The 27,772-nt window shown below is 39.0% G+C and overlaps 1 protein-coding gene across 8 annotated transcripts in view; it reads right to left on the bottom strand.

The window, feature by feature from the left end:
* The window catches only part of PLEKHG4B (pleckstrin homology and RhoGEF domain containing G4B), a 125,689-nt gene that overhangs the window by 74,598 nt on the left and 23,319 nt on the right, over positions 1 to 27,772 (bottom strand). For 7 of the 8 annotated variants that reach the window (XR_012088520.2, XM_073003920.2, XM_073003919.2 and 4 more), the window contains exon 1: positions 17,931 to 18,291. The exons of the other annotated variant lie outside the window; for it this stretch is intronic. Coding sequence is in view for 6 of the 7 variants with exons in the window: in XM_073003920.2 (XP_072860021.2) it covers positions 17,931 to 17,987 (57 nt within the window). In the remaining variant the exon portion in view is untranslated. Of the gene's footprint in view, positions 1 to 17,930; positions 18,292 to 27,772 lie in introns of those variants that run through there. 8 annotated transcript variants of the gene reach the window in all.

Raw genomic sequence — 27,772 nt, 5'->3', positions numbered from 1 at the left:
TGCCCCTCCTAGAGAAGAGGCAGCTGCAGTGTCCTAGAGGACCCCAAAAAGAAGGGTCTGGTAAACCACTACTGGTCGCCTGCTACTTATGGAACCATGACAAGGATTGCCATACTTGATGACACCGTTAGTAATTATCATATCACCTCTCCATCTTCTCCAGGTTAATCATATCCAATTACCTCAGTTGCGTCTCATAGGGATTAGTTTTCCAGACCCTTTATTATCATCACTCTCCTCTGGACAAGTTCCGATTTCTGAATATCTTCCTTAAACTGTGGTGTCCAGAACTAGAGTCAGTATTCCAAATGAGATCTATATCTAATTGTAAACATATTAAGATCCAAGATAGCCCCTGTCAACAGCTTGGCTGTCATGCTCAGGAGGAATCACACCTCCATAGTTCATTGCATCCACCAAGTATACCCATGTTCTCAAAAGTCACATTTTTGTACTGTGACTCCAAATATCCATCAGCAAACATGATATAGTACAGTTCTGATCCCTCTCTGAAAGCTAAAACTATCTAATAACAATGCCTTCCTTCAGGTTGCTAATTGTTCTCTACAGATTGCACAAAACAACTTGGACTCCAAGTTTTGCATCTCTGCATTTTATGCATATACATATGTATGGATGTTTAGGATGTTGTATCATGTGCATAAATCAAAGAGTGCTTCTGAACTAGAAATTAGTAGTGAGTGTGTGTGCACTGATCAATCCTTTTATGACCCACCAAATGAAATATTGATGTGGTTGCATGGATTTGGCAAAGGAAGAGAAACAAGGGAGGAGTCTGGAAGGAGGATAAGAGGAAGAGCAGACCAAAAAAAAAAAAAAAAGCCTTGGGTGAGGAGGAACTAAAGGATTTCTAGGCCAAGCAAAGCTGTAACACACTGAAATGAGTATGGGATGGAAGGAGAGGAAAGAGTTCAGGGCAAAAAAAGATGGAGCACTGGTTGAGGATGGAAGTAATGTTTTCTAGTTCATGCCAAGCCAAGAGTGCTTGCTAATGGTAAACAAAAGCTCTTGCTCCTTAAAGTGGCAAAAGACCGTTGTTTAGTATATAATTACAGTCCAGCCTAGTCTTGTTAATAGCCTTTGATTATCCCATACAAATAGCCTTGTTATAAGCTCAGATTTCCAGTCAATTTATAAAACTAGAAAGGTGAAAAGGTCATTTTACTCATTTACTTTGATTCAGTCACAGATTAAAAAGTGAACAGGAAAAGAACGATGAGTCAGTTTATAAATACGTCAGCTGAACCCTTCACTGTAAGTGCTGGGGACTTGAGATAAGATGTTTAAGTACCCTGTGTTATACTTCAATGCCCACAACACCTAACACCTTACTGCCATTATTATATCAACATGATATTGAGGTCAAGATACATTTTTCGAACAGGGTGTGTGTGGGTATGAGACACACATTCTTTACCTTCTCACTGCTCACTGCTCTCTTTTCTGCACTGGGAGGTTTCAGCAAGTCCCACCCAGATTCCAGCCCTTCAGCCTGCACATTAATGCAGAGAGGTATGGAAAAAGTTTGGTTACTTAATTGTATCTGACAGTACAGCACTGTTGGTAGAGAGATCAAAGTCATCTCCTTTCTTCCTGAAGATAAACGGGCTCATCTGATCAAGGCAAAAAACTGAGATTACTGGGGCAGCACAGCTGTTTAAATGTTTTCAAAGTATGAGACAAGTTTATTCCTGTAGGTGACTTGTCTCAACAACATGCTCATACCAGACAGGGCACCAAGCGGCAGGGACAGTATCCAGTCAATAACATTGTCCTCACCATCAGATAATATTTCTCTATGAACAAATACAGATTGTGTAAACTGCAGTCTCCAGTTCTCACCCATGTGAAATTCCCATCTTGGGCCACTATCACTTCAGACTGCAATCAAAGACTTGCATGACTGAATGCTTCCCCCTACAAAATACAATAGTACGGTAATAATGTTTTTAAAAAACAGAAATCCCCAGACACAGAAAACAAAGCAACAAATAAGATGCATTGTTAAGAGATCTATGAAGATCTTCTGTGGAATTTCCCAGATTTCAAGCAAGAGATTAGAATAATCTAACCCTAGTTTCTGGCCTAGATTTGATATGAAACTGCCTTGACTGCCCTGGGAGATGACACCTGATGAGATATACACACAGTTGTAGCCTTGTTAAATTATTTAAGATATCTCAATGAATTTTGACATTTCAAGTACGGTACTCTTCTGGATCATTTGTCTACAACAAGGATAACGGCAATTAAAATTAAAATTCTTGTTTTAACCATCAAAAGATATTTAGAGTTTGAGAGGTACCTCAAAGAATATGAATCTGCCCAATTGTTAAGCTGATCTCTCTCTCTGGGTACCCCCACTATTAGCAAACATTAAATGGGTGGCAACAGCAAAACAAGATCTTTCAATAACAGCATAGTGTCTATGGAATTCCCAACTAGAAGGGTAGCCACCTGAGATAGCAAATTACAGTGCCCAATCACAAGGAGGTTTCCTGCCACTCCTGCTTTGGACAGCTAGCTGGTCCAAATGAGGAACACTTCAAGAGGGTAGTACTGCTATCCAGAGAACCCCTGGTCCCAGGTGGCAAGTGACTAAAACAGAGAGAGGTGCCCTCCCAGCTTAGTCCTTGAACAGCTTCTGCCCCTCTCTTGCTCTCCGTGTGAGATAGAGTGCAGGTGGAAAGCCATGGCAATGTTGGAATATGTCTGCAATGGCAAAAATGGGAAAGCAGTTACGACATCACATCTCTTTCCTCACATGAGGCACCAAGAAGGTTTTGTGTCATGTGGCCTGACACTTAAATTGAGTACCTGCTTTTTGCTCACACAAGCCTTTTAAATATGTGACTTGTGACAAGTATTTCTTGGAAGTATTTTGAGGAAGGTCTATAGTCAGTGGTGGACATGCTTTACATGGACAGTCCCCAGGCACAGCCTGGAAAGAGTCATTTAATGGAAGCAAACTACATATGATACTATAAGCTGCCTTATAATTTTTTAGAACTGAAATGCATGCTAAAATGTTTTGAGTAAAGAAATAGCACATCTGCTTCTTATATAGACCAAAATACTATCAGTGCACGTAAGTGATTTTTTAAATTTTGTTGGCCACCTGCCACACGCCTAGCTGTGCAACTTGAGAGTGCAACCAAACTATAAGACCTGAGTCATGTCTAAGAGCACAACGAACAGCCAGCAAGACCACACACAGCACTTGTGCAATTTTTGATTTACACAAGTGATGTGTGCGAAGTTGGCTATCCATTGAATGACAGAATCCTTCAAAAGTGTTCAGTGGGCTAAATCCTACTTTCAGTCCCAACTGCAGTAGATTCCTTGAATCACTGAAAATAACCTATGTAACAGTTTTAAAACTCCCATTTACTCTATAAATCTACTCTTGTTGGAACTAACAACTAGATTTAGCTCAGGTCAATTAACATAACAGTATTGCTTTTGCAAAATGGAAAATAAATTTCATTGTTTTCCCTACTCCAGGCAAGCAAAGGAGGCCATGCACAGACCATTATGTACAGTCCTATCAGGTGCCATCTGACCTATGGTGATCCCCATATCATTTTCAAACTGAGATATTTAAAGTGTGTGTTTTTACTGGTGTCAACTTCCAGTCAATTTCCATGGGCAAGCATACCTTTGAAATGATGTCTCCTAAAATATAGTCTACTCTGCTTGAAAATTAATACTAGCACATCATCTGATAGCTCAATTTCAGACTCTTTGCAAACTCTTCGTCCATTACATCTCAAGAACAATATGTAAACTACGACTTCACCACCTTTGCCTGTCCCACCTACTCTTTCAAGTGTCTTGTCAGATAACAAAAACCGAAGACCCCAAAAGCTTGCTTGTACTGTTAAGATTTTTTTATCAATGTCATAAAAGTATTGAACAAAAAATGGATTTGGGAATCTTACACTCTTTTTGTGGGGGAACAGTACCAGGAATAATCCAAATGAAAATAATTGGGTGCAGTCATTGCACTCAGGGCTTCACAGGTTTCCAGAATGATACCCCCACATAACTGAAACCTCTTTGGCTTTGATTAAGACTTCCTTCATTATCCACAAGTTATTTATAGTCTGGCCAAACCTAAACAAACAGAAACTCTTGGCATCTGTGAAAATATTCTGCTGTATGGAGATAAAAGTCCATATCCTCTGTGGAAATCCCCAGGCAGGTTGGAACATTCCCCACCCCCACCCCCACCATCACCGAATAGATTGCAGTTGTTTAAAATAAACATAGACTCTTATCTGACTTGTCAGTTCTATAGAGAACAAGTATCTCTATAGATACTTTTGTGATGTATGCCACTGGCGTACATCACAAAAGATTTCAAACACAAATGTTCCAAAACAGCAGCATGTTCTAAATTATTAATTTAGGTGAAAGCCAAAGGCATTTTGGCTCTAGTCAGGAACCATTTGCCAATTTTTACTCTTTTCTTCAGATCAAATTCCTTTAATTACTTCTGTCAAAGTACACACTGACTGGTAATCTGGTGATTCATTCATTTGCAGACTATTACTTATCCTTTTTTCAGTCTAGAAGATGAAGAACTAGAGGCTAGAACAAGAAATGCTTTTAAAGACTAACAAATCTGTCAAAATTTTCTCATACTTTAAGATGTATTTGTAATGCAACATAGTTATGCCCAAACCAACTGGATGGGTCTTACAATGAGACAACAGTGAATTTTGCAATTTGGACATGTAGTTAGTTGCAGATTTCCTATTTCAGTCATTGTACAATGTGCTGGCGGAAGCACTTGATGGATAGCAATTCCACCTTGGTGCTATGTTGCGTTATGCCTGCATTAGCTACACAACATAATTCCAGCCATTATTATACATGTTGTTGGTTCTTTTCTTGACTTATCAGGTTTTCCATTGCTTCCAAATAACATACAGTGGGGTCTTGACTTAAGAACGGCTCGAGTTAAGAACATTTTGACTTAAGAACCACTCTCATAGGAAAATATTGACTTGACTTACATACTTAGATTTGAGTTAAGAACTGAAAAAAAAAACCACGTGGGAGGCAGGGAAAGTGCAAAATTTGAACTTTCAGTTAACTGTTGGCCAGTGAAAAGGGTGCCTGTCTGCTTCCTCACTCCTCCCAGCGTTTAGAGAGTGGATTGGGAGACAGTCTTCAGACTGCCTGGTGCTGTACTGCCTGGACTGTATTTTCCCTGCCTTCCCTGAACCTTTCTTGACCTAAGAAAAAAAGAAACAAAATATCCCCCTCTAGTGGTCGAAGGCAGAATAGCAGCTTCCCATTAGTTTCTATGGCCGGAAAAGAGCAGATACGGATCAAATGGTTTTCAATGCATTCCTATGGGAAATGCAGATTTGACCTGAGAACTTTTTGACTTGAGAACCGCCTTCCAATATGGATTAAGTTCTCAAGTCAAGACCCCACTGTATATTAATCTTAGGTATGAAGACACATGTGATTGAAATATATAAACAATTTCCATCTGTCATAACTGCAACATTATTTGGACAATACAGTGGTGCCTCGCTTAACGATCGCTCCATTGAGCGATGAAATCGCTTAGCGATGGGGTTTTGGCTATCACCAGAGCAATCGCTTAGCAATGGCCCCTATGGGGAAAAATCACTTTGCGATTATCGTGGGGATCATGGCAAAGCGACCCTTTTTGCACAGCTGATCGGTGGTTCCGAAATGGCCACCAGAAAAACAAAATGGCCGCCCGCTGTTTTGCCTCGCTTTAGAGGCACCGAATATGGCTGCCCCTATGGAGGATCTTGGCATAAGTTCAGTTTTTAAGCCCATAGGAATGCATTAAATACATTTTAATGCGTTTCTATGGGCTTTTAAAAATCGCTTAGCAACGTTTTTCCTGGAACAGATTAACGTCGCTAAGCGAGGCACCACTGTATATAATTTCCATATATCCGTTATCTATGAAAATATGTTAGTGGTAAATATATTATCTACCATGAGTCAGTTCATAAACATCCTATACATATGAAAGGGGTCATGATCCACTCCTTTGGTATACAATGAGAACATATTCTCATATTCTTGGAAAGAGTCAGCTAACCAGATGTAACAGGGCATTTCCTAGCCACTAAGATCACAAAACTTCTGTGATAACTTATGCAATAGGTGATCCCACATGCGTGTCTCTGTGTGTCAAAAATAGACAATTAAAGGGGCACTGCAAGTTTTGCCAACTTCCTCAGTAATCAACATAAATGGTGACAAAAAGCCCTTGTATTTGTCTCTTGATCATAAATACAAATATTTTAAAATCAATAAAGAACGAATATTTAAACTTCACAATGGATCCAAGTGGTCCTGACAAACAGCTGCTCTTTAGGGTCTTGGGCTGGCTGACTGAAGCCCCTTTAATGCCTGACACTGAATGTAGATTTTTGGACATTCCAAAAGTATTTGATACCTGTATTGTTGTAAGTCACCTAGAGTGGTCTTAATCGACTAGATAGGCGGGATATAAATAAAATAAAATAAATAAATAGCTCTGAGCTATGACTTCTCTTAGCTCCCCTAAACACAGTGGCTTGTGGTCCCCCAAAACAACTAAAGACAAAATTTTCTTCTCCCCTACTTTAAGCAGGACAGAAAAGAACTGCCTCTGCTCAGTCACTGTTGCATCAACACAACTCCTCATCGGTAGTTATTGTTGTTGTTTTTAACCAGAAGAACAAGGAATCACCATCTTAACTGGATTTCTTCTTTCTCCCACAGACAAAACAGTTAGGTGTGGCACTATTGGTAAAAGAAGGAAGTGAAGTCTTTCTATGTCTGAAGTTCATCTTTGGAGATAGCTTACATAAGAGGACTCCACAGAGCTTCACCAGTTGGAAGTCAACAGTACCAAACAGGAAGAGCTTTCCGGACACAGACCTCAGCAGACCCTCAACCAAAATATTTATTTATTTATTTATTTATTTATTTATTTATTTATTTATTTATTTATTTATTTATTTATTTATTTATTTATTTATTTATTTATTTAAAATATTTTTACCCCACAATTCTCCTTGAAAACAACCCAAGGCGGCTTGCAACAATGAAAGACAATATTTCAATTTGAAAACAATGAGTATTTAACATCATTAAAAGGCGATATTTAAAAATTATGAACAATGATTAAGGAGGCATCTTACATCAAACCGCAGACAATATTAAGGCAAATATCAATAAGTATACAAATATTTTAAAAATGCCAACTATACCCAAGAGTAATGCACAAGGAAGCAGCTATCCAAATAATGTTTTCTGGGGTGTTCTAAAGAAAGGTAACAATGAATTTTTGAAAGCAATAATGATTCTGACTTCTTATGGACTTCTCTCTACTTCAAAGGCATCTTGATGACTAAAGAATTCTCTAGGATTAGGGATTTAGTAGTAGAAACTGGAACACTTTTGAACATAGGAAAAAAGATCCAGATTAACAGATCAGTCACATACCTGGGAAATATTTACAGTATAAAGAAATGCAAAATTCAAGAATGGTTCCAAGGAAAGTTTGTGAGAGAAAGGGTACGTTTTGTTTTGTTTTAAACAGTGGCCAGCAGAGAGGGCTATATCAGATATGCCATAATGGGGAGAGAATAACAGTCTAGGAGAGACAAGATTTTATGAGGTCTGTCCTAAGTGTAACAGACACCTTACCCACAAACAAAGCAAAAGCCAAGCTATGGAGAACAAGAGGGGAACTTTTGTCCTTCAGAAGTTTTGAGCTTTGAAACCCACAAGACAATTTTTATGAAAGTTGTAGTAAAACACCTGGAAGGCCAAAATTTTGCCAGCCCTACTACAGATAAATTACTATAGACATGTCATCATGCTAAATTGTTATTGTGAGAAAGGAATGTCGAAAAACAGATCACCACATCCAGTCTCTGTCTTTAAAGGAAGGATACACCTGGACAATCTGAACCTTGCTTTGGTGAGTGACATAAGCAACACAAAGCTTAAAAATAGGACTGGGCGGGGAAGACTGTAGAAGCATCTCATCACTATTATCTGGGACTTCCTTAATCCTCAGGATTTGATTTTAAAAGCTGTTGGGGCATATGAGAAAATAAACCCCTTAAGCACTAAAATGCACAGGGCTCATAAAAATGTTAGGGAAAAGCTTCCTCACATCCTGACTTGTACAGTCACATCCTGCGGATATAACTCTTCTAATTAAAAATAACTGCAGTTCACAGTTGAGGGAAACAATATCAAAGAATGGGCTGTCCCAGAAGAATTCCATCATTTCAGACTGTCTTCTCTGCCTTAAAAGCATTTCTAAAACACTTAATGTCTATACATGAAGATCATGAGAGGCAGCTATTTACATGTTTAACACAGCAACCACTGATTTAACAGAAATACTGCATTTATGCAGTGCTTGAGCTTTACAGCATGACTTTTATATCAATTTCCCAACAGCTACAAGTTCCAGAAACCAGAGGATTTGAAAACAGGCCAGTTAAGGAAATTGTCAGGAAAAAATTGACCTATTGTATATATGACATAAACAATACCATGGAATGCAAACAGACAAGTGGATTCTAGATAAAGTCAATCATGAAGTTTCACTAATGGCTACGATGCTAAACAGATATTCTTGTACTCTGAACAAAGGCCACAATGCTAGAAAAATTGGAAGGTACTAGAAAAAGAAGACAACCTTTAGATGAATTGACTCAATAAAGGAAGCCACGGCCTTTGATTGCAAGTCCTCAAAAGAGCAATCAACAATACAATCTTTATGGGTATTTAGTTCACATGCTCACCATAAGTTAGAAGCTATGTTACAACAACAATAGAAGTTTGGTATTGGGGGTCTACTTGGTCACTTTGGTCTTCAAGAGCCATTGTTTAAATTCTACACAAATCTCTGCCAACTTGCTTCAGCTTTTGTCTCCACCAAAACATGGTGGCATAGAGGAATTACCAATAGGGAAAAGATTAGGAAGGCATTTGTGCTTGAAAACAAGGCATACAGAGACAACACACTTTGTTTTAAAGCTGATTTGCACCCCCAGAAGCATAAATCTACTTTAAAATTAGGTATGTGTTCACCACATGCCTTGATTTAAAGTGCAAATGTACACAAAAAATGGCTTTTTGTTGCTGTTGCTGTGCCACCAAAAATAGCATCACAGTTCAGCTATTTGTGGGCTCCAGGGATAATGGTTTCTCAGCCTACAGAGGTCTAAATGATTCCATCTGACCAATTATTTCAATTCTGTTTCAGTGTGTAGAGAGGGGAGATCAGAATTCTAGATTGCATACAGAGCCTACACAGGAAGGTTTCCCATTGCAAGTGGTCAGCTTCCACAACACAGAAAACTACACAGATGGTGGCAATATACTCCAGTTTATTCCACAGATATTAGGTGGTGGTGTTTTGACAACAGTCTAATTATGTGTGTAAGTCTTCTGGAAAAAAGGGACAAAGAAATTAGTCTAGAGATCATACTTGCCAAATGAAAGCTATCTTAATAAGTCAGTCTAATATTCCATTCTGTCATCCAAATGAAATGAAGAAAAATTATCTTAGATTCAGAATGAGGAGCAGTACTTTTAGGGTGGGGGAGAAGAGGCTTTTTTATAGCAAGATTATTAAGTGGTATTAGAAATCTAAATGAAAACAAAAGAAACATTTGAGAGCAGTTTTGCCATACTGAGCAGAATTTGGCACTGTAACAATTTTTGCAGTATCTTTCTGCACTTCCATCTCTTAGTGAAATTAGCATTAAAAAACACAGACCTGTCAATGGGATGTCATCATGAAATGCATCTTGGAAGGATATCACTAAAGTCTAACACAGAGAATCATAAACCAGAGCCCCAGGGATTGCTAGGTAATTGTGTCTGAGTTGCTTATTGCTGCATGTAGCCTTCTCATTATACATTGCACTGCACTAGCACCACTAGAAAGTCTTTTCCCCCCCTTGATTCCAAATTAAGGACCCTAGCTTGCTACTTCCAGGCAAGACAGAATTTGTAAATGAAGAAAAATTTCTGGTTTGTGATTCTAGTTTGTAGAAGAATCCTAATTAGGATTCTCCATTCAGACATCCCATGAAAAAAAATATTCCTGGTTTTCCAGTGGTTGCATTAGTGAGGAGTAGCAAAGCTAGAAGGAATGGACTGCATTTACTGCCAAAGATTAAAATGTTATATCACATATCAGATAGAAATATATCACAGTGGGTATGTTTATAACACATCCATATGCACACATTATGTTTTATCTGTTTTAATGGGATAATTTATATAAAGTTTAAGTTTATCATTAGATCCTCAGCATATCTGAATTGGGGATATGTTGAAGAAGAAATAATACTGCTGTTGTATGTAAATAAAATAAATACACTATGAGGCATAAGATGAACTTTGTTTTTTGCCACATATTGGACAAAGTCTTGTTCATGTAAATTTATGGTGGTGTAATTCAGATTGGTGCTGCACTCAATATGCCAGCAAGTTTGAAAAAGTCAGGAGTGGCCAGAGGATTGGAAAAAATCAGTCTACATCCCAATCCTAAAGAAGCACAGTGCCAAAGAATGCTCCAACTACTGTACAATTGCACTCATTTCACACGCTACAAGGTTATGCTCAAAATCCTCCAAGGCAGGCTTCAGCAGTATGTGGACTGAGAACTCCCAAAAGTACAAGCTGGATTTCGAAGGGGCAGAGAAACTAGAGACCAAATTGCTAACATGCGCTGGATTATGGAGAAAGCCAGAGAGTTCCAGAAAAATATCTACTTCTGCTTCATTGACTATGCAAAAGCCTTTGACTGTGTGGACCACAGCAAACTATGGCAAGTTCTTAAAGAAATGGGAGTGCTCGACCACCTTATCTCCTGAGAAATCTATATATGGGACAGGAAACAATAGTTAGAACTGGGTATGGAACAATTGATTGGTTCAAAATTGGGAAAGGAGTACAACAAGGTTGTATATTGGACAATGCAAAAAATGGTCTGAAGCTCAACATCAAAACCCCCCGAAGATCATGGCCACTGGTCCCTTAAGCAGAGACATCACCTTGCCGACAAAGGTCCGCATAGTCAAAGCTACGGTTTTACCAGTAGTTATGTATGGAAGTGAGAGCTGGACCATAAAAAAGGCTGATTGCTGAAGAATTGATGCTTTTGAGTTGTGGTGCTGGAGGAGGCTCTTGAGAGTCCTCAGGACTGCAAGGAGAACAAACCTATCCATTTTGAAGGAAATCAACTGCTAATTGCTCACTGGAAGGACAGATCCTGAAGCTGAGGCTCCAATGCTTTGGCCATCTCATGAGAAGAGAAGACTCCCTGGAAAAGACCCTGATGTTGGGAAAGTGTGAAGGCAAGAGGAGAAGGGGATGACAGAGGATGAGATGGTTGGACAGTGTCATCGAAGCTACCAACATTAATTTAACCAAGCTCCGAGAGGCAGTGGAAGACAGGAGGGCCTGGCATGCTCTGGTCCATGGGGTCATGAAGAGTTGGAGGACATGACTTAACGACTAAACAACAACAAAAATTCAGATTGGGCACCAGAAATATTTAATTCAAACTAAAAGAAAGCCTCTTTTCCTGCCCCCTTCCAGGTATCAAGTCCCTGGGAAACCTATGGAAACCTCAAGATTGGTGGGGAGTCCTTTAGTTCTGAAAAATCAATACTGGCTCACCACAATTGATTTTTCACTATTAAAAGCTACCCCCTGCATTCTGAGGCTTCCAGAGGCTTCCCCAGGGCAATAGGGAGTCTGAGAGAGTGCCAGAACCTGAAGGAAGATGCTTTCTGTTTGTTTAAATCAAGTGTTCCTGTTGCCTGGTCCAGATTATGTCATCACAGCTTTATGCAACAGGATTTGTTCAATTAATTCTACCATTCCTAAAGAAGTTGTACAATAAAACATATTAAATTTTGGGATAAAGTTTTTACTATAGCTAAAAGTTTTTTTTAAAAAAAAATTCTTATCCACATTTTTAGAACAGTAAGGTCAGGTAGTAGCTTACATCTTTGTGTGATCATGGCAGTAAAATACATGCAGGCAGATCTAAGAAGGCCATACAAATAAGAACTGGAAAATGTAAGACCTGTGTTTTGTGGTTCCAATATAAACCTGACCACAGCTGCAAGGTATCCGGTATACTCTTGCAGTGGTGAGGGGGTCCCTTCTGTCCTTTGCCGACCATAACATTTGTTGTCTTTTTTGTGGTGGGCCTGAATACTGTTTGTAGGTTGTGTTTTTTTTCAAAAGTTTCCCCATGTGGTCCGTGACCCCTTTGATGTATGGCAGAAATATTTTATTTGTGGGTGGCTGTTTTTCCTCTTCAGTTTGGTGTTGTTTTCAAGAGCCATCAAACCAAGAAAACAATGGCAGCCACAGAGACTGGCGAAACGTTAGGAAGAAAAACCTTAAGAACACGGCCAAAGAGCCCGAAAAACCCAGAACAGCCAAACACTCTTTTATAGTTATTTTAGAATTCAATTGATTGTTGGCTCTCTTTTTTTTTGCAAACTTCTTTTAAAGTTGGTGATTATCTCTTTACTACATTATTTTGCCTGCTTATGAGTTTTTATTGTCCAAACTATTGAGGAATTTTTTTAAAATCATGATGCATTTGGTTTTGTATATTCCTGCGTGGTATATGATAGTACCACTTTGTCAACGCTGATTGAAGCTATGTAATTTTAATGAGATTGTGGTGTGGTATTTTACTCTGTAATATTATACTTGCAGTGTTGAGCTACAATATTCAATCTTTACAATAAAAGACTTGCCCTGTTTAGTTATGTTACAACTTTAAATCTTTTCATTTATATTCTTTTCTGCCTGACTCATTCAATTTTGTTGCCAGTTGCCCCATAACTATAGCCATACTTAAAGGAAGTGAGACATACAAAGCAAATATACCAAAGCCAGTCATTCCATTGTAAAACACATGTTGTAAACCTTACTGAGATCATGCAATCAAATATTCTGATCAGTCCAAGAGGAAGGGCACTGTATTGCTGTGCAAACATTCGAGATTCAGTCCCTGGCATTTTTATTTGGGGGAAAAAAAGCAGATCTTGGGCTACTGGAAGTCATCTTCACAGTGCATTCCACATTGTGACAGGAAACAATCTATTTCCATTCACAAACTGAAATGCAACATGTTATGGTAGTGGATGTCACTATGAAGGATTTACTGTAGTTATACTGCTGTATGACAGTAGTTATTGGTCAAAATCCTATTGATGTTCACATGAGGTTTGTGCAACGTGATGCTGTTAATCCCAGGTAACTGAAAAAGTGCCAGGGTGCATCTTGGTTTTGCAGCGGGGTGCCTTACCAAGCACACGACCAAGATACACTCCTGCATCTCACTGATTAGCTGCATTTAGCCACAGCAAGTAACACAAACCTTACACAAAGACCAAAAGGATTCTGGCTGTTGGCTAATCAATTCCAATCCATTTGTCTCTATGTACCAGACTATGCATTCCTTGCTCTACAGAGAAGATGGAGAAGAACGCCAACATTATATGGCCAAGTAATACAAATTCTAAACAAGAGTTATTGCAATTAGCCATTGTATTTCCATAGTACTGCAAATGAATAAATAAGGGCAAACTAAAATCCTTGAGCCCTGCTTTGTGAACTTTCAGAGGCAGTTGGCTTGTCACTGTTAGTTAAAATAATGCTAGATTAGGTGGATTTGGCCTAACACAGCAAGATATATTCCTAATTTGGCTGGCTGCCCGCAAATCATGCAGATAGGTACATGTCAAGGCACATACTTGACATGAAGAACAGCCTTGGGTAAGAGCCTATATATATATATATATTTTAAAAAATGAGGTCAATTTTTAGTAAAACAGGAAAGTAGTGTTAGTAGTCTGCTTTACAGTTTTGTAAAATGAGCCTATATGTAAGCCTTATAATTGGCCCTGAAATGTTCTTTAATAGGAGCCAAGCTGCTCTTAATTCAGGAGCAAAGGAAGGTATTCAGTAAATGTTCAAAGCTGATTTATGACTTCTAGTGGTTTCTTAAAAGACAGCCACGGCCAAGGGAGAAGAGGTCTGTTGTATCAGAACAAGGCATCATGAACTGGGGGGATTTAAGCTTTTTAAAAAAATCAACCCACTATTCACATAGATGCAGCCTTAATACCTGTAATCTTAAGGGCAAGACACTTTTCATTTTAAGAAAGGAGACAACTCAGGTTTGCAGGGTATAAATTTCTCTGCTCAACATCATATTCCAAATAAGGCTAGTACATATATTAAGAAGATGGAAATAAAGGCTTGTGGCAGCAAACTCAGTCAAGCAGTTGATCACAGTCATAAGCAACTGCTACCTATTTGGAATACCTCAGCTGCTGGGACATCCCCAGTCCTGGAAAAAAGGTGGGAACGTATCTTCGCATGTCCGTTTGTGGAAAAATGGAGATGAAGTCCATGCAGCCAGATCAGGTTGCAGAAGCTCTGGAGGAGATGGCTGTGAATTTCTCAGAGGAGGAGTGGGCTCTGCTGGATCCCAGCCAAAGGGCTTTGCACAAGGAATTCATGGAGGAGGCTTTGACCCATGCAGTGTCTCTTGGCTCCTCTCCACCCCATTTCCCTTCCGCGACACCATCGTCCTCCATGCCATGAGGGAACAGGCTGGGTAGGTGGGGCTCATCAGCCTTGGAAGGCAGCCCATCTAGGAGAAGGAAAACTCCTATTTCAAACCTCCAGTGCCTTGTGGCCATATCCACTGATGGAAAAGGCTTCAGGAGTTAACCTCGAGGCAAAATTCGGAGCTGGATTCCCGGAGGCAGTTCGTGTCATTCTGTCAACTCCTGCAACATCACTGAAACCAGTTGTATTGGCTCTTGTCTTTCCATTGGACTATTTCAGCAATGTGGAGAGGGGGGATTTGCTGCTTGGGTAACAGCCTATTCTCCATATTATTCTACCCAGGCTTCGTGCCCTGGAGAGGACACTCCAGCTTCGCATAGTGTTGAAACACTAGACGCTGTTCCGGGTCCTCCATACAGAGCACGTTACCATAGTCTCTCAAGACTGAAGGATGCCTGTGTGTGGGACATCCTGCCATCATACAGCAGCAGCAGCAGTGGAACATGGTGTCTCAAAAAGAAAGCTGGATGTACCTGTAATACCAATGCTGGGGAAGTCGTCGAGCTCGCTAATGGTTAAACCATATGGTTTACAGACAACTCACCACTGGAAGCTGGAAATTTCTTTGTGTTCCAGGGACATGATGCCTTCTTGCAGATCGTCATGGCTTGCAGATGAAGTCCATGTGTACATCTCAGGACCAATCACAAAGCAATAATTTGCAGTTACAGGAGGCATTCAAAGCTCCTGTTGTGGCCAACAGATGCTCCTGGCTCTTGCACAATTTCCTATTCTAATGATGGGCTAGGTGTAGACATAATCTGGGCCTGATATTCTCTTACAGACTGAAATGCAACAGAAGCAGCTTCATCTTAGAAGATTTAGACACCTGGCAGTCACTTTTGAGGGAACAGACAACTAGCATTTTTTTTCTCTTGGATTGAAGCAAGAAATCTAGCCGTGTTCCAACATGTCCCTCTGTACAGGAGGATGAGACAAAAGATGGGCTAAAGGACACGGTAGCTGAGGTAAGCAGCAGGCAGCTGTTCTAGCCTTTTCATGCTTGGCTGCTTGCTTTGCATGGCTGCTGGGCAGGAGGAGGGAGTGGAAGAGTAATTATAACATCCCAAATATGAGTTAAGCTTTAATCTGCATTTCAGTAACACAGCATCCCTCATCATATTTGCACACATACACCCAATCCTTTTAGCATCTGGAAAACATTTATGGAACAGGAATCTAATCACAGGCCTTCAAATCAGGTGGTGTGAAAGGTCCCTACACGGAGCCCTGTTTATGAGTGAATCCTTTGTTCTTCTCTGTGTGTCTTTCCCAACAAGTGCAGTCACCAGCTAAATTCAGTATTGTTTTGTTACATGAAACCTAGCCATTCTGTTGACAGACACAACTTTGTATGAGCTTTCCAGGGACAGTGTATCTTAGTGGGACGAGTGTTTATCTGACTCTACTTAATTCACAAACATCTCAGTAACATTATTATTGCTCTAAACTGAAGAGGGTTTGTGGAAAAAATAACACTGTCAAAGCCATCAGTATCAGAAAGATTATACAGCTCTGGAAGGATATACTACATTTGTGACATTTAAAGAAAAAAAATCTATGTGCAGTTCTTCAGGAATTCAGGGGTCTCTCAGATGCAAGTATTATTGTATAGTTTATTAGAACAGGAAATGAATTTAATATGCAAAAGTTTATTTCAAGCAAATTCATTGGTTTTTTAAAATACTTTTTATTCTTTGTTGTGCATTGCTTTGAGAGCTTGGCTGGGCAGAACTAAATAATATTAAATACAAGATTTGATAATGAATTCTCTATGTATATGACAATATGGATCATTTAAAATTTTGGTGCATATCACAGTAGGAAAAAAAATCCAAAGAGTAGAACAGAAAATGTTTAACAGTATTAAAAGACAGCAAAACAATATTTCAAATATCAGCTTATGAATTCTCAATAAAAAATCTGCAAAAATGTCATGAAACCAAGATGAGTTTAGAAAGAATATTAATTAATATTGAAAGATACCTATAAAGTTGTTCACATTTTACAAGATGATCATGAAATAAAATCTTCTATAAAGTAATGACAGATCTTTCATGTAAAGAAGTAAAATTAAAGCTCAGATTCTGGAAGATATCAGGGATGTCAGGGCTAGTCTAACCATTAGGCATCTTGGTTCAGCAACCTGTGAGATTTTTTTAAGGTGTTGAAATGATCTGGTCAGCCTTGGTGTTGTGTACTCAATGGAAGGGAGGGATTTGCTTCTCTGTCTCAGACAGTAAAATACTTGGATTGGACTTGAATTCCAACATGAAATTTCAATTCAGTGAAAGAAAAAAGAACACAAGATGAAACTTGAGGCATCACAATTTATCTCTCCTTTAATGTTGCAGCAGTAAGTCTTCTAAAACACTCTAAGTCTCAAATGTCTGGTTTATAAATAAATAATGCTTCCTTCTGAAATTCTTCCTTCCAAGTCTTTGCTGCTTAAAAATGTTTGACTTACTAACACCAAAGTATTTGTTTCAGTCTTGTTTCCAGCTAGAGCAGACCCATTGCTCTTCGTTTCAAAGGATCTTTTTAGTTAGAACAAAACCTGAGTTTAGCCTGATGTTTTCTTATAACTTTGTACAAACATCTTAATCCTTTCATTCTGAGAAAAGTATTAAAAAGCCACAACAAATGCAATTCCAATGAAATTCAGAAAAGACATACAACCCCCACCCCCAAAAAACTTCCTTTTATCTCTTTAGAAAAGTGAAATGAAAGGCAGTAAAACACAAGCCCAGGCCCTTCCTTGTTCAAGGTTACAAAGGTACTTCTCTAATTTTTATTCTGCCTCTCAGTTTTTACCAGGTTAATCTCTATTTTAATTAACAGACATTCTTACACAATCTTAAGAGAACAGATTCCAAGCCTTTCACAACAAGAAACAAAGTAGCAATTTATTTTGTACAATCACAAATACAAAAATCTGTTTGTAAAAACTGATACTAATTTATCAATTAGTATCAAGTCATGGGCCAAAAAAGAGAACAAGACTCTCATCTTTTAACAGGTATGCTCCAGAGATGGTATGAACTCAATGCCAAAATGTCTTTAAATACTTATTCAGCATTTATTTGACTATAACATGTAACTGTTGCTGTAAATAATTGATAATAAAACTACTCTTCAATAGTTGTTATTCTTTAGCCTGCTAAAAGGCATTGCTATAATCGTTTAAGTCCATATTCTCCCCGCCCCAGCATACAACATACCTTTATGCTCAGATAATTGTCATTTTTTGTCTTAGATGCTGTGGCTCGGTGATTCATAATGACATCTCCTCTGTTCAAATTTCAATAAAAAAAATACAGCTCCATAAAATTAACTGTGTCAAGACCATGAAGTCTATAATCCAAGCCCATGCCCTTCTAATAATTTAACTTGACGTGTCTGCCAGATTTCCTTCACCCTCTTTTGCTTGCAAATTTTATACACTCCTTAAATGTTTTCAGGACGTTTTCTGCCCTGCCAGTTGCACACTTAACAGACCGTGAGAACAAACTAAAGAGTCCACTTCCAAACAGCCTGCACTGCTCTCCTATTGCTTCATTATGCATACTGATGTAATTTCCTCTGCCCAAGATAGGGGTGGGGGTGGGGGTGAGAGAAAGAGAAAGAGTATAAACAAGGCTACCTCCAAAACAAGAACAAAGCTGCTCTGCAGGGAGCTCAGAGAATCACCCCACTTCTCCTTTCATAAACAACAACAACAACAAAGACATCCAACTAACTCTGCTAGAAGCTGAAATTTGCACATCTTTATAACATCAAACACAGGGATTGCAAATTCTCACAACATTTTGTGATCTAATTGCATAGACAAAAAGACAGGAAAAGAAAAAAAAAACTCTACACAAAACATTATTGTCTATGATTTGCTACCACTACAGTAACCAGAAAGTGAACAGACTAGCCTACATCTTTACACTAAAACAAGTACACACACTTGGGCCACACATTGCACATGACCAGGCATATCTATCAGGGAAGTGCATCCAACATATTTCAAATACCAGTTTTTAATGTCAAGGAATCTATGCAGTTGACTTGATTCTAACCAATAAGATGTCTAACAATGTTTTTGAAATGAAGTGACTATAAAATACATACAACTATGCTCCTGGTCAAAAGACTAAATGATTGTTGAGGCTGTTGCAGCTTTTATCAGTATAAAGATTATCTTAGTACAGCTACACAAAAGTATTCCCTGATCAAGCTAAGCCACATGTGACAACTAGTGGTCCTCATTGTGCATCTCTAGCCACATCAAAATAGCAACCAGTCAGTTCAATAAGTTCTACTGAAAGCTGCAGTAACATAACAAGTTAAACACTGGGATACAAATCAGGAAATCTCTGACCGAAACTTCACCTTTGCTATAATGTTGACCTAGTGGAATTTTTAACCTCATGCTACTGCACCCTATGTACAATACAGAAATGCTAAACATTGACCGTCCATACAGTGTTCTAAGAATTACAAGACAGTGGCTGAAATCCTATTGCTTAGCATGGGAAGCCACACTAGTGTAGACCCATTGAATCAGTGGTAGTTTGGTAAGTCAGCTCCTTCATAGGTTTTGTTGACTCAAATGGACCTACTGTAGTTGCTATTTCGTACACTAAAATAAGTCACAACTGTGGGTATGCCCGTTATAATCCATGGAGTTTACAGCGGAGTTGACTCACTCAATCCTCACTATGCCTTTTCTAGTACAAATTACTATGCTAAGCAACACAATTTTAGCCAGTGTATATTAAGCGTTCTTAATACTAGAAAGTGTAATAATGCTATTGCACAAATTAAAATACAGATGTAGAAGTGCCCTGCCTTTCATGTGTAAACAGTCTTAAGCCCATGTTAACAAAAGATATCCCTAGCTACATGATCTATGACAGCAACAGTAAATAATTTTAATAATAAAAGCAAATATTTTTTTTTCTTATGTAAGGAGGGTATTCTGGCAGTTCTGTCTTTTTCAAAACAGGTTTTGAAAAGTTTGTTGCAAGATATGAGCATTGACATAGCCTGGACTTCTTTTTAACAGGTAATAGGGAGCTACAGGAAATGCAAGAGGGGAGATACAGTAAATTGCTTTTGTTTTTGTTCATGCAAAAATAATTTGGCCCTCATATAAGGGCTCATCCAGACAGTGGATGGATGAGTCATTCTGGTATTGTTTGCTGTTGCAAGTTTGAATAGGTTATCTTAATATTTGGGAAGGTTATTTGTTGTTCCTTGTATGCACTGGGTCATTTTGGGACTGCCTGTCCACATGTACTGAAAATTGCTCCAGCACTGATCACTGTCCTTTTTTGTCTATGTTCTCTGCCTTCACGTCTTCCACTTCTCTCTCTCTCTCTCCTTTTATTTCATTCACCTACCGTACTCGAATCTTCATGTTTTTATCTATTTCAGCATGTAAGATTCCAAGTGTTTAACCTTTAGATTTTTGCTTAGGTACTACATTATTTAATCAGTGCTTGCTTTTGGAATGTGACAACATCACTAAGGCGTAAAATGCTTACTGGAGGGTGCTGGTGAAAGAACAAAGGAAATAGGTAAGGATTTTGCAGGTTATGAAAACAAAAGAAAACCAGAAAAACAAAGCAAAAAGAATGAGGTACTGCTAAGTATCTTAAATATACTGCAAGATTCCAGTGTTTTGAAATAAGCCACCTATGTGCCTTAGTGCTAAATTTATGCTAGGCAAAAGAAAAAAGAAAACTGAAAAGAGAAGCAGTTGATAATCCAAGAAAACTTTTTTAAAAACCAGATGGCATTAAGGAGTGGATAGATGGGGAGACTGACCAGCAAAAACACACCCATAAAGCACAGTCATCTAATAACACCCACCCATAAGTTGTGCAGGTAAGCACAGAACAACATAGCACTACAGCAGATCAGCTACCGGAGTAAATTAGAACAAAGCAGGAAAAAAACATGCCACAACCTACTGGTGTTATAAACCTCCTTCCCACACTCCTGAAAGGATAGTTTTTCCATCCTACTTTGTATGCTGACATTCTTTTTGGCCCATGTGTGCAGGAAAGGTGAACAAATGCTTAGGGTGGGTAAGCTCTTTTAAAAACCATTGTGGTTTCGGGCTCTCTATAACCTTCCTCAGTTTCAAACCTCTTCCAGTCTCTATTTCCTGCCTTAGCCTATTTTTCCACTTTCCCTTTTCTCTTTCCTCTGTAAAGTGTCACATACATCCACTTGTCCTCTATATACACATCCCTGTCTACTACACTGGGAAGATGAATCACGTATTTCCGTTACTCAAAATCACATGCAATACTGTATTTGCATTTTGAATGGGCAAATATGCATCTGGAATCTACAGTGGCTTATAGCTGCATCACCTACCACTAATACAAAACAATTAATTTTATTCAGTCTTTATTATACTTTGGGAAGTATAATAAAGACTGAGACATTGAAATCAGTAAGACCTAAATTAGTTATGACTAATTTAAGTTTTATTTATTTCAAAGGGTCCTCTCAAAGTATTTTAAACCTGGATTCAACTGTGTTGACCAACTACAAGAGCATTTATCAAATGTTAGTGGGCTGCAAAACATGGCTACATGTCTGCTAATACTTTAGAAGAAAATACAGGTCCTAGGATCATCTCCTGAAGCTCATCTATCTCTCAGCAGTACACATATGTATGGACACATTACGTACTATTCATCATACCAAGAGAGGTCAGTGGCTAATATAGTAGTAACAATTTCACCTTCGTGAATACAAAGTAACAATTTCCTTTTTTTAAAAAAAGGAAGCTGTTTAAATCTCACAACAGATTTTTCAACACAGTCATATTAAAGGGAGAGGAGAATGCTTTGCTAACCTAAGTTTATAAACATCTAAAATACTATTGTTCCAGTGCAAATAAAGGCCGCCATCGTACTATGTTCAAAGGATGGAGATTAGCACTAAAGCTCAGAAGGCATAGGTTACATGACCCCTAAATATACAGTTTGTTATACTCACATTTCTATGTGAGAGTAATATATAACACAGTGTAGTGCAATTGCACTTTTAAAGGGAAAATACAATTGGCACATACAAACTTTCAGCACATGTTACACAGAAAAAATATTTATTTCAACAGTATTGTATTTAATGTCATTGATTTGACTGAGTCTTTCAATTAAGGCTTCTTTCATTTCTTGCCTTCTTAAGTTATGCAGAGGAAAAATGGAGCACAAAACCATTTAAATCAATAAGCAAACAAAAATGTTAAACAGGCTAACAATGAAGCTGGCTTCAAGTCTTAATGTTTTATGCTGTATGACTCTATATTCCACTCAAAAGCTGTGACAGCTTCATTAGCCATTACTTATTACAAGGCTCTCCCTCCCATTCTTTAAACATTTTTTCAGCATACCCTCTGATATAAATCTATATCAACTTTTCACCCTGCAGAATTATGCTTTCCATAGATAAATAATCAGTTTGCGTGTCACAAAACAGAAAGTGAAGTACGTTGTGTGTTTTAAAAACATATTTATATAAACTGATGATAATGTTATACTGCTATGGTCCAAAATAACAATCCAAAACATGTGTGTGAGATAGAGAAGCAGATTTATAATTACAGATCTAGGAAATATACATTTAATATTCAACCCCTGTGCAATATGTGGCAACTAGATAAATCATACCGAGACTGATAGAAAATGTTCTAATGTGTCATCATTGGCAGTGGAACACTTAGGAATGTAAGCCAGATTGTCCCCATGTAATTTCCAGATGCAAAAAAAAAAGTCATTAAATGTTTGCCCCAAATATTACATTGGAAGATTGATATACATGAAATCCTTCTCTACAAATATAGTCTCAGAATGTTTCTTGGGCAACCATTAACTGCTGCAGATGAGTCAACCTTCAGTTCTGGGTCACAGAGCATGCAGGGGCTTAGAATGTGCTATCAGGAACTATGTCTCCTGGTCATTTCTTTAATGAAGGCAGCAGAGTTTGGACAGTGAATGGGAAAATTCAGGGTTTGCTTTTGTTGCTATGCAATATTTCTTTGGATTTATAATTAATTCCTCTCTCTCTCTCTCTCTCTCTCACACACACACACACAAACACACACAGAGAGAGAGAGAGGGAGAGAGAGAGAGAGAGAGAAATATTGATTCAAAGAAGAAATTAATTAAGGTAGCATTTATTTGGAAGTGTCATTTTAGAAGAACAGTGTTAAAACTTGCAGCTAAACAAAAATTAGCTAAGGCATTTTATTCACAGAAAAAGGAGAGGGGGTTGAGAGAGAGAGAGAGAGAGAGAGAGAGAGAGAGAGAACTAAGAAAGATCCTGAATCTCGAGAGTTCAACAAAAACTACGGTTCTTTGCATTTTTAACGTTATGCAAGCAGGGTAGAGGAATCAATTAATCATGCTTGCTCAAGGGCACTAATTGTAGAATCGTTCAGGAATGGCAAACATGATGGTGGATATCAACTGGGCTGGCTGCATAGATGGTGAAGTCAGGCAGGAGGCTGAGGCCAGCAAAAAGTCATCAAGAGATAAGGCCCAATTGTGCCAGACACCCAAGAAGGTCAGAGGCCTTTCCACCTCTTGGTTGAAAAGAGGAGCTGCTAAGGGTGTCCTACCCAAGGGTTTTGAGAATCCAGAGCCAGCTGACAGTGGATACCAGGCCCCAACAAGACAACCACTCATTTCACAGGACCCTTGTTTACCTCAAGTGTGTTCAAGCATACAGTCGTGCCCTGCTTAACAATTGCCCCGCATTACAACAAATCCGCTTTACGACGATGTTTTTGCGATCGCAAACCAATGTTTTAAATGGGGTTTTTTCGCTTTGTGAAGATCGGTTTCCCTGCTTCAGGAACCGATTCTTCACATTACGACGATCAAAACAGCTGATCGTCGGGTTTTCAAAATGGCCACCGGGTGCTCAAAATGGCTCCCCGCTGTGCTTAGGGACGGATTCCTTGCTATACAGGCACCGAAAATGGCCGCCATATGGAGGATCTTCGCTGGACGGTGAGTTTTTAGCTCATTGGAACGCATTAACCGGGTTTTAATGCGTTTCAATGGGTTTTTTTTATTTTTGCTTTACGATGTTTTCGCTCTACAGCGATTTCGCTGGAACAAATTAACATCGTTAAGCGAGGCACCACTGTACTACTAATACTTCAGGCCTTTGTTTTCAGTGGATCACCACCTCCTTTCAGGCAGAACAAAAGCAAAAAACCAAAATCTCAGCAGTCACTCATTTCCTTTATACATTTCCTATATACAACTGCAGAAGCTCTAGAAATTTCTCCTTGTCTAAGCCTGAGTGGGGTACAGACCCCAAGTGTAAGTAAACCAGATACCTGCCTCCTCACTATAACATTGCCCTTCCAGTATTTCTTTCTAAATCACAACCTGACTCTCTTTTTAATTAGTCTGGATTCCTCAATCTGGACAAGGTATGTAATGCCAAAGTGTACATTTGAGCTACATTTACCAGTGTTCAGAACCTGACTCCTCAGGATGCTAATTAAAGGTTGAAAAAAGTTTCCCAGTAGAACTTCAGAAAAACTAAAGCTGAAGCCTAATCCACAAACAATGTGTTCTCAGCATACATAAATGTTGTTGTACTGTCCAAAGAGACACACTGAATTGTTCCCACATTAAGGTCCATTTGGCAATGAGAAAAAGAACATGATTAGCTTCCTTTGATCTTTTATCCCATTATGGTCTTTTCTTTTTTAAAAAAAATCTATTTAGAAAAATGAGGAAAAGACACAATGAACTTTTGAATTCACCATATAGTTTATCCTCTTAGTTCTTCTTTCTATTTATTAGAATGAGGCTGCAGAAAGAAACACCACAGAGTAGGCAAAAGGAAAATTATAAATAATTGCATGCCATCGAGTCAATTCTGACTTATGGAGATCCTTTTCCCCCAGGGTTCTGTGTACCCTACGTAGAGGGTGCTCATAAGTGGTTTACCATTTCCTTCTTCTGGGGGCATCCTGGGACTCTGCAGCTTGCCCAGGCCACACAGGCTGGCTCTTCTGTGAGGCACGGTGGGGAATCGAACTCCCATCCTTTGGCTCTGCAGCCAGATACTTAATTTACTGGCTATCTAGTCAGGTAGACAAAAGACAGAGATCCCAAAATACTTGCACATTTTATACATCTATAAGTGCTATTGTATAAACCCAGGGAGCTACTTTAAAAAGTTAAGCCAGTCATCTTCCTCTAAGGCATTCTGCAGCTGCTGAACAGGCTCACTATTCACAGGTGCTGCTTTCATCTTTATTTGTTAAGTAATTTGGCACCTATTGAATTTCATGCACACCTGATGGAAGTCTGGGGCCCTTTTCTTCAAGGCTGGAAGATGGTAAAAGCCAAACAGCAGTGCTCAGGCATTGCTGTTTTTGATGTAAAAGGAAGCCAAATTAAGAAGAAGCCCACTCTCAGGCAAACACAGTAAACTGAGAGTCCATCACTCAGACAAAGAAAGAGACAAAAGAGGAGAGAGAGAGAGTACCCTAACACAAAGCAACAGAGATGAAGGTCACCCGCCTAGAAGAATGTTTAGTTTGGGATTTCTCAAATGTTATACTGTGACCAAACCGCCCCCCCTGGAAAAAAAAAACCCACAAACCCCTCCATATTCAGATTCAGCCTGCCTCTGAATTCCAGCTGCTGCAAGCCAGCTAAAGGATTTCTTAGGAAAAACAGGGATCATAATTCCATTAAAAAGGAGCTAGACTAGATGGGCCTTATTCAATAAAATACAGTAGGACTTTAATTTCTGAGAGCACAGGTTGTTGTCCTCTGAAGATGCCGGCCACAGAGACTGGCAAAACGTTAGGAAGAACAACCTTTGGAACATGGCCAAAGAGCCTGAAAAACCCAGAACAACAGTAGGACTTTGCTCATGTAAAAGTAATTCCTCTTGATTCCATCCTAAACAGCAGCAAAATAAAAAGACCTGTGCATAAAAACAAAAATCTGCATTATGCATACCCATAAGGTAAAGGTAAAAAATTGACAATTTTTGTCCAGTCATGTTCGACTCTAGGGGGCGGTGCTCATCCCCGTTTCCAAGCCATAGAGCCAGCGTTTTGTCCGAAGACAATCTTCCGTGGTCACATGGACAGTGCGATTTAGACACAGAATGCTGTTACTTTCCCACCAAAGTGGTCCCTATTTATCTACTTGCATTTGCATGCTTTCGAACCGCTAGGTTGGTGGGAGCTGGGACAAGCGACGGGCACTCACTCCGTCGCGTGGATTCGATCTTACGGCTGCTTGGTCTTCTGACCCTGCAGCACAGGCTTCTGCAGTTTAGCCCACAGTGCCACCACGTCCCATGCAATACTCATACTGAATCACTAAAGAATTCCAGCATAAGATTCCATGGCGTCCAAGACTCTTTTTTGTGTGTTGATTATAAAAATTGAGGCAGTCTGAAGAAGAAGCGAAAAGATCCAAAGCCTAAAAAGTCAAAACCTCTCTCTGGTGCTTCTTCAGTCCTGCCCCTCTTATGTTTAAATTGCTCACCTATCACTGGGTGACTGACTCGTTATACAATAGACATGTCCTATTTCAGTATATAAAAATATAATACTGACTGAAATCCTGTTGCCTAACTTGGATAGGTTTACAGATATTAAACCTTGCTAATCCCACTCCCCAGAAGCTGTCAAGGTTCCCTCAGGATCCCTTTAGTCATGGGGAAGCTGTTGGGGGCCAAGGGATGGAGAGAAGTCTTTAATTTCTAAAAGCCACTGCCACTTGGATTTTACCATCTGCAGCACTTTTGGAAATTAAAAATTACTACTCCATCCTGTACCACCCTACAGCCTCCTCACGATGAAGGAAATTCAAAAGAAGCCTCAAAACTTTTGGAGGCAGGGTTGGAAAAATGTAATTTCCAAAAAACTACTGCAACTAATGACATCATCAGCCTTACGCAGCATAAAGTTGCACAACAGGATTTCAGTCATTGTGTTTTTTAACTCATGATGGGGATCTTGACAGGAGAAAAGTCATGTGAAGGACACAGCAAAAGAACCTCCATATTCAATCACAGTTTCCCACACGAATCCATTTTCAGCAAGTGAAGGATGAAGGGAGATGTAGAAGTCATGGCAGCTAGAAGACAGAGCAGTGGTGGGAGCAGTAGCACGGAGATCAGGAGTCCTGACTGGGAAGCTGAAATCTCTTAAGACAAAGTTGAAGAAAGTCTGTAGAGGAAAAGAAGAAGAAAACTCCTGTGGCAGCCTTTGGGAAGAGCAGAAGCTTTAATGGCACCTTGTGGGTGAAGTCTGATTAAGTTGACACAATAAAGATTTCAGAGAAAGCCTTCCTGTAATCTTACAAGATACAGTTTGCAACAAAGTAAATATTGCACATTAGGCCTCGCAATTCAGCTTCTGTGTCAACTGGAGATCAGATTAAACCAGATGCACAGTTTGCATTTAATAACCTTTGAACTGCAGAGCCGGAGGGGACCCTCTGGATCAAGTCCAGCCCCTCTCAAGGAGGCACGGGGGGGGGGTATTGAACTCCCAGCCTCTGGAAAGAAATTTAAGGCATTGAGCTATCCAGCAGTTAGAAGAGGTCTTCTCCCATGTGATGAAAAGATAACTGTCTGTCTTACATATACTTTACCTCCACTTTTTCCATGCCAGCAATTAAACAAAAGGAATTACAGTTTCAACCTTTCCAGCACAAAAACAACAAAATTACCACTTAGTTTGAAATCCATTTAAAATATTGCAATTTAAATCCATTTAAAATCCACAATTTAAAACCATTTAAAATCTACACATGTAAAATTTATCTACACTTTGATTTCTGGAATCTAAGTATCACCATGCAGAAATTTGCAACGTGAAAGGTAATCTTAGGGTCTTTATCTGAGAAAAGAAACTGGAGTCTACTTTCTTCTGTACAACCTCGGATTTTTTTAATCAGTTGAAAAATAATCTGGTTACGTGCAATCTCATAGTGGGGACAGGTAAAAAACATATGTTGCATAGTTTCTACCACCCCTAGCAAACAGGAGCAAAACC

The sequence above is a fragment of the Pogona vitticeps genome, chromosome 6 (assembly GCF_051106095.1).
Source record: "Pogona vitticeps strain Pit_001003342236 chromosome 6, PviZW2.1, whole genome shotgun sequence".
Lineage (NCBI taxonomy): Eukaryota > Metazoa > Chordata > Lepidosauria > Squamata > Agamidae > Pogona > Pogona vitticeps.
The sequence above is the reverse complement of the archived record's forward strand: the minus strand, read 5'-3'. Positions and strand labels throughout refer to the sequence as shown.